The following is an 8,032-nucleotide window of genomic DNA, read 5'->3' as shown; positions in this document are numbered from 1 at the left end:
GGGCAGAGAGGGAGGGGTGGGGGAGGGGAGGAGGGCCGGGAGGAAGCCTCCAGCTGGAGGCGAGGCCAGAAACTGGGGCAGAGCCTCAGCTGAAGATGTGCTTCCCCGGCCCCATGAGCAGCAGTTCGCTGGCAAACTCACAGCCCTGCGCACACAGAGCTCAGGGCCCAGACCCCCATGTTCCACAGGAGGGGGCTCATTCTGCCCTCGGGTCACAGTACCCAGTACCCAGCTGGCAGAGGTCCCCGGTCACCAGCCTCCCAGCCCAAGCAGGGGTGACACACACCTGTGCACATAGCTCCGTCAGGCCCTTTCACGCAGCTGGCAATGCCGGCGGATAGGACACTGGTCGCTCTACTTACCCCACGAGTTCGAGGGCTGGAGGCTGGGCTCTGTAGTCCACACAGCATCACCTGGGATCCTGACAACAATCCTCTGTAAAAACACGAAGTAACTTGCCTCAGACCCCGCCACTCACAGCAGCAGACGTGGCATTTGAACTCAGGTCCTTTGTCTTGACCTTCACTTAGTTCCGAAGGCCTTTTCTAAGCTCTCCTTGTGTCTGGGCCTAAGAGCCATGGGGAGCGGCGAGAGGGAGAGGCCCCAACCCCGGCCTCCGTGGCTCAGAGTCTTGTCGGGGAAACCAGATTCAGTAGGTTTGAGATAGAGATCAGCTCAGGAGAGAGAACTGAACAAGAATGGAGAACATGACTGGGGGTCAGGGGACTGAAGCATTCAGGAAGATTCCCTGGAGACACAGGTGAGGTGGACGGTGGAGGACAAGGTTTGCTGAGGCCAGGGAGGACGGAAAAGCCCTCCAGGGCCAGGCACCCGATTCTGATCTCTCAGTCCTTCTAGGAGGAGAGGGGACAGCTGGGGAGACGGTTCTCAAAGATGCTGGTGAGCAGGGAGACAGGTGGTCAGGCAGGCAGACGGGATAGTAACTTGCCGGGCCCAAGAGAGAAAGCACTTGACATTGCTGGGGAGGTGAGAACCCCGTGGATGAGCAGCTAACGGGGAATACTGTGAACTGCAGAGCAGGAGAGAAGGGCACTTTGACCCAAGGCTCTGTGCCTCCGCTCGGGAATGCCTCCTGTGGGGGCCGGCCGTGGGAGGCACTGCAGCCGTCCCTCCTAATCTCTGGGCCTCCCCCACTCTGATCGGCCCTCCCCTGTCCCCGAGTGGGCCCGGAGCCAGCCTTGCAGGCTGTAGGCTGTTTTACCACTGGCACTAGAGCCAGAGCTCTGTAGGCTTCAGAGAAGGATGATTTGACAATATGTTAACGAGTTTTGTTTTTAAACAGCCACAAACAAGGGCAGCCAGAGCCATGTAGTCTGGGCTGTGGAGGAAAAACTCAGCCTGGCAGAAGTGAGGAGGAGTTTTGGCAAGCAAATGGTGAATCTAATCAGGGTAGGCAGCCAAGCACGGTTTAAAAAAAACCACGTCGATGATATATTGAGAAAAAGAAGTCTGAGTGTGTTATTTAAAGTTATAAACTTGTTTAACAGAAAGCAAACTATATATCCCTTCCAAACTGTTGGAGGGAATTTTCTTTTAAAGAAAACAGAGCTCTTAGAGCAAAAGCTAGGAGAAAAAAGAAGGAACAAGAAAACATTAAACCAGGAAACAGTAATGTGGCAGAGGCAAAATCAAAAATGTGTTTTAATAATAACAGTAATTGGATAAAATTCATCTTTTAAAAGGAAAGGACTCTGAATGGATTTTTTTAAATATTTATTTTGAGGGAGAGAACATGAGCAGGAAAGGGGCAGAGAATCCCAAGCAGGCTCCACGCTGTTAACACAGAGCCCTACCCGGAGCTTGATCTCATGAACAAGGAGCTCATGACCTGAGCCTAAATCAAGAGTCAGATGCTTAACCGACTGAGCCTTCCAGGTGCCCCTGAATGGATTCAAAACAAAAACAAAACCTTCAGCTATGTGCTTTTAAATGACAAACCAAAACGATGTCACTCAGATATTAAATGTAAAATACGATATGTCAGGCAAATGCAAATACAAACAATGACAACAAAAACTAGAGTGTCTTTGTTTGTTAATATTAAACAAGGTTGAATTCAACATAAGCTTAAAACAAAGCAAGCTATAATAAAAATAAAACTTTTATAAATATATTTTTGCTTGGGATTGCATAGCATTTATATGAAACAAAAACCATCAGGAACAAAACCTAATAATAAAAATAATAACATTTAAATAGCACCCACCATGTGCCAGACTCTGTTGTAAGTATTTTACAAAGATTAATTCATTTCATTCTCACAATAACCCTAAGAGATAAGTACTGTTATTAAGCCTATTTGCAGAAAAGGAAACTGCTAGATATAGCAAAAATAGGAAGATTAAACAATAACAACAACAATCCTTAGAAGTGTAAAAGTCATTCTTAAACTTTAGATCAAACAGAAAAAGTTTGGTGGTAGGTTCATCGGTGTTCATTATATTAGTAAGTAAGCAAATAAGTACAGAGGCTACTCATGGACCAAAGATGACAGTGTGTTCTAAATCAAAGATTATGATTCAACCTCTTCTGTCCACTTTGTCCACTTGAGAGCTATAAAATAAGAAAGAAAATTAGAAGTAGAGGGAAAAAAAACTGGCTGGGGGAATAAAAAACTAGAAAATGATAATATTGAGAGTACTACTTGTGGGATGCAGCCAAAGCTGTAATAAGTGGAAAATTCATAGACTTAAACGTTTTTATTCTTACAAAGAAAGAATGTAAATTAATTAATTATTTAACTCAAGAAATTACAAATATAACAACAAAACTATCTTAAGGAAACCAAGGAAATAATTAAATTTCAAAAACAAATTAATCAGAAAATAAATAATAAAACTGATATGAAATTCCAAAGCTGATTCCTTAAAAAATTAAAACAACAAAGTAGATAAACCACTAGCTAATCTGATCTCTCACATCTCAAAGCATGAATTCTTTTGCATTCTCAAGGAAGAAAAGAATTCCAATCCTATTTAAAATGTTCTAGTGTGGGGCACCTGGGGGCTCAATCTGTTGAGCATACAACTCTTGGTTTGGGCTCAGATCACGATCCCAGGGTCGTGGGATGAAGCCCTGTGTCAGGCTCCACACTGAACATAGAGTCTGCTTAAGATTCTCTCTCTCTCTCCCTCTGCCCCTCTCTCCTGCTTGTGTGGTCTATCTATAGAATAGAATAGAATAGAATAGAATAGAATAGAATAGAATAGAATAGAATAGAATAGAATAGAAGAAGAGAATAGAAGAAAATAGAAGAAAGTAGAGTAGAATAGGATAAAAATGTTTTAATGTATGAAGGAAATCTATACATCTTTTTTATGTAAGCTAAATGTTGATTTTTAAAACCAGTTTTCATATTCCATATTTATAAATAGTGATGCAAAAATCCTGAAATACTTGCAAATAAGATCCAGCAATATATTTTTTAAGTAATTAAGTTATAGTCAAGTATATTCTAAAATGGCAGAATGATGCCATACTAGGAAGTATATGTATATTAATAGGACAGAGATAAAAAACATACAGTTATCTCAATGAATGCCTGATTTTTAAAACTAGTAAGAGTAGAAATAAAATATATTTCCTTAGTTTAGTGAAAAATTTATTCTCAAATTAACTGTTTTATCATCATTAGTAGTAAAGTACTCGAAACATTGTTATTAAAGTCAGAAGTAAGAAAAGGATGATTTAACTACTTTTTAGCTATTGTTCCAGTACTTAGTAATAATCTCGAAGCACTAGCCAGTGCAATTAATCAAGAAAAGTAAACATACAAGATAAAAATTAGGAAATAGAAGAATTAGAGATGCCTGGGTGGCTAAGTTCAAAAACCTTCCAACTTCAGCTCAGGTCATGATTTCACAGTTTGTGAGTTTGAGCCCTGCAAAGAGGGGATACTCTCCCTCCCCTCTCTCTCTGTGACCCTGGCCTGCTTGTGCTCTCTCTCTCAAAATAAATAAATAAATAAACAAGAAAGAAAGAGAGAAGGAGAAAGAAAGAAAGAAAGAAAGAAAGAAAGAAAGAAAGAAAGAAAGAAAGAAAGAAAGAAAGAGAAAGAAAGGAAGGAAGGAAGGAAGGAAGGAAAGAAAAAGAAAGGAAAGAAAGAAAGAAAGAAAGAAAGAAAGAAAGAAAGAAAGAAAGAAAGAAAAGAAAGAAAGAAAAAGAAAGAAACAGAAGAATTGGAATTAATTCTTGGAGTTAATTAATTAACTAATTACTCCAATTAATTAATTGGAGTATAAAGTAAGTTAAAATAATAGAACTAAACAGAACTGAAGCACTACTTGTAGATAATGATGCTAGAAAATTTTTAAACCTATTAAAAACAGTATATGGCCAGTTATAAAATAAATACACAAAGAATTGATGCTGTTGTCTTACTGTAACAGAAAGCATTTAGTCATAAGTAACATTTCTAGAATAGTCCCTATTTGTCAGACATTGTAAACACAAAATACATGGGGATAAATACGGCATGGGATGTATAGTGGGTACATGAAGAAAACTCTAAAACGTAGCTAAGCAGTGCAGAAGATGGACCAGATTCCATATTATATCCTAATGCAGTTAATAAATTAAGTGTAATAATGATAAATTTGCAACATTTTTCAGGGAATTGGACAAAAGATTGCTAAATTTTATCTTTTGAGAATTACTAAAAATGGCCAGGAAAATTCATATGATATTAATTCAGGAATAGACAGCACGCAGAGCGATCCGATAGATTTGAGCAAGGACAATAGGGGCACATGGACCCCAATGTTCACAGCAGCGCTCTCAGCAACAGCCAAATCACGGAAAGAGCCTCAGTGTCCATCAGCTGACGAATGGATCAAGAAGATGTGGTTTATCTATACGATGGAATACGACATGGCAACGAGAAAGAATGAAATCTGGCCTGTGTAGCAACGTGGATGGACCTTGAGGGTGTTATGCTGAGCGAAGTAAGTNCATGAGAGACTCTTGAATGCTGAGAACACACTGAGGGCAGATGGGGGTGGGGGGGGTTGATGGGCATGGGGGAGGCACCTGTGGGGATGAGCACTGGGTGTTAATGTGGAAACCAACTTGACAACTATTTGAAAAAAAAAGAAAAGAAAAGATTTAATCAAGGACAGAAATGTAGTTTATATGATAAAGTTGACTTCGAATCTATGGATTTGAAATGTATACTTTTAATAAAGTGTAGCCCAGACAAGCCACTCTGAAAAAAATATATCAAAATGGATATTTGCTCTTTACCAAAATATATTGGATTTTCTAAGTTATAATATAAAATAACGAAACCAGAAAGGTAAAAAGGAAAAATAAAACAAGAAAAGAAAGGGCATTTTTTCCCCTAGCCTTCGACTAAGTAAGGGCTTTCTTAACATGACACTGAAGGTTTTACCAGATGAAAATCATAATAAGTGATATAATTACATTAGATATAATAATAAATGAAAATGAAGTAGGAACTTAAATACAGTAACCAAAGGAAACAAGTTTTTTTATAGGTTGAGGATTTTTTTTTTTTGCTTTTTCAAGTTTTTATTTAAATTCCAGTTGGTGAACATACAGTGCAATATTAGTTTCAGGCATAGGACGTGGTGACTCACCACTTACATACGTGCTCATCACACGTGCCTTCCTCAGTCCCCGTCACCTGTTCCCCCCGGCCCCCACCCGCCTCCCTCCAGCAACCCTCAGCTTGTTCCCTGTAGCTGAGAGTCTGTGGCCTGGGGTGCCCCCCGCCCCCCGCCCCGCTTCCCCTCTGTTTATCTGTTTTGTTTCTTAAATTCACAGATGAGTGAAATCATACATCTGTCTTTCTCTCACTGACTTCTTTCACTCAGCATAATACTTTCTAGTTCCGTCCGTGCCGTTGCAAATGGCGCGGTGTCCTTCTTTGCGTGGCCGAGTCCCGTTCCCCTGTGCAGATCAGCCACGCCTTCCTCATCTCTCCCTCGGCCGGTGAGCAAACTAAACCGCAGTGAGAGGCGCACAGCCGGGACGACAAAGCGTAATGTCTCTGAATAAAGCCGACACTCAAGGGAAAACAATAGGAAAGGCGGCCAGGCAGGGGGCACGGGAGCGCCGCACGTGTCCAAGGAAACGGTGTCAGCGTTACCAGCAATAAAGTAAATTCAAATGTAAGAAAATACAGCTTTCATCCCTCAGGCTGGGAAAGGCGTCGGGAGAGACCCGGGCAGTGCCAGTGCGGGGGAGCAGAGCCAGCTGCCGGCGCTGGGGGGGTGCCCGTCGGGCCCCCCGGCTGGAGATCCTGGTCCCAGTCTGTACCGAAAGGACACCTTTGACCCGGCGCCCCAGTTCTAGAAATGTATCCTCGACGGATATCAGACACGTTGTTCGCTGCGATGCCGTTTCCACTAGTGAGAAACGGGACGGCGAGCTGTGTCGCCACCGGGAACGTGGGCTCGGTCAGCGAGCGCACGTGCAAATAGTGACGTGTACGCAGCCTTGTCAAAGGGCGCTCGGGACGGCCTGTGTCCCTGGAGTCGGGAGACACACGGATGATTGCTGAGTCGACAGAAGCTTAAGCGGAAAGTGTATCTTAGGAAACTGGGAGCTGCACACACACACACACACACACACACACACACACACACACACACACACAGTTGNTGCCGTTTCCACTAGTGAGAAACGGGACGGCGAGCTGTGTCGCCACCGGGAACGTGGGCTCGGTCAGCGAGCGCACGTGCAAATAGTGACGTGTACGCAGCCTTGTCAAAGGGCGCTCGGGACGGCCTGTGTCCCTGGAGTCGGGAGACACACGGATGATTGCTGAGTCGACAGAAGCTTAAGCGGAAAGTGTATCTTAGGAAACTGGGAGCTGCACACACACACACACACACACACACACACACACACACACACAGTTGAATGTTGGAGACAAGCGTCACCAGAACGTTAGCAGTGGTTACTGTAATGTCGTGAAATCAGATGTGCCTCCTGTTCTTTTTTATGATTTCTAGATAATTTAATTTTTTTGTAGGAAGTACACATTTTTATAATCAGGGAAAAAAAAGAACAGCTGCCTTTTATCTGATCAGCTCCCAGGGTCCATTCTGGGACTGGAGTTTTCCTGTCGCCCTGTGTGCACTGACTGCGGGAGCCACACCGATGCCCGGGGAGCTCCAGGGGCTCCCTCGGGCCCCGGGGGGAGGCGGCCAGGCCCAGAGCTACAGGCCGAGGTGGCCCCCGGGGCCCCTGTGACGTGTTCAGTTGCCTAGACGGGGATCCTGAGGCCACACCGCGGGCGGGGACGGGTGGCCCCGGAGGCGCGAGTCCAGAGCGGGACGGGAGGTGCCAGAGGCCACCTGGGGGCCGGCGAGGAGCCCCTGTCGCCCGGGAGGCTGGGCGGGGGCAGGGACGAGGGATGGAGAAAGACACCTTGCAGCGTGCTGGAAGCCCCGACTCCCGGATCCCGAGGGTGGCGGCGGCTTTGGGGTCCCCGGCTTCCTAGTGACAAACCACCTTCACTAGCGTGTGTTGGAAACTGGTCCAGATCAGCTCTCACGGGCCTTGGCGTGTGTACACTCACTGTTGTGGAGGGAGCCTGAATGGCCGTGATCTTTGGAAACCAGTGCCGCGTCCCGTGAAAAGTAGGTGACCTTGTAAAGAGAGTACCAGCAAGTGGAAGGAAAACAACCAAAAGATGGTTTACGGTGTTTTCAGCAAAAGGCTGTCAGCTGAGCCCGCACACGCTCGCTCTCCGTGTTAACACGGGGTCCGCGCGTCTTAGAACCGAGCCTCGCTCCTCAGTGTGAAGGGGGAAGCGTTCTCACCCGACATGGTGCCTCACTGTCCACATGGCTCCTGAGATCCATGAGCACCCCCAGANTGGACGTCCGGCCCCGTCCGCAGGCCTTCGAGGACATCTACCTGGAGGAGCGGAGGTCCGTCAAGGTCCTGCTGGAGTACGCGGACAAGATGTTCACCTACGTCTTCGTGCTGGAGATGCTGCTCAAGTGGGTGGCCTACGGCTTCAAGAGGTACTTCACCAACG

At 45.1% G+C, this 8,032-nt stretch overlaps 1 protein-coding gene across 1 annotated transcript in view; it reads left to right on the top strand.

Annotated features, from left to right (window-relative positions):
• SCN5A (sodium voltage-gated channel alpha subunit 5) overlaps positions 1–8,032 on the top strand; it is a 70,010-nt gene that overhangs the window by 45,162 nt on the left and 16,816 nt on the right. Inside the window, exon 19 of the mRNA XM_077774014.1 lies at positions 7,891–8,018. Coding sequence (XP_077630140.1) covers positions 7,891–8,018 — 128 coding nt within the window. The remainder of the gene's footprint in view (positions 1–7,890; positions 8,019–8,032) is intronic.

The sequence above is a fragment of the Crocuta crocuta genome, unplaced genomic scaffold, assembly GCF_008692635.1.
Source record: "Crocuta crocuta isolate KB4526 unplaced genomic scaffold, BGI_CrCroc_1.0 scaffold541, whole genome shotgun sequence".
Taxonomy (NCBI): domain Eukaryota; kingdom Metazoa; phylum Chordata; class Mammalia; order Carnivora; family Hyaenidae; genus Crocuta; species Crocuta crocuta.
Note: the sequence above shows the minus strand (reverse complement) of the source record. Positions and strands in the feature narration are given on the sequence as shown.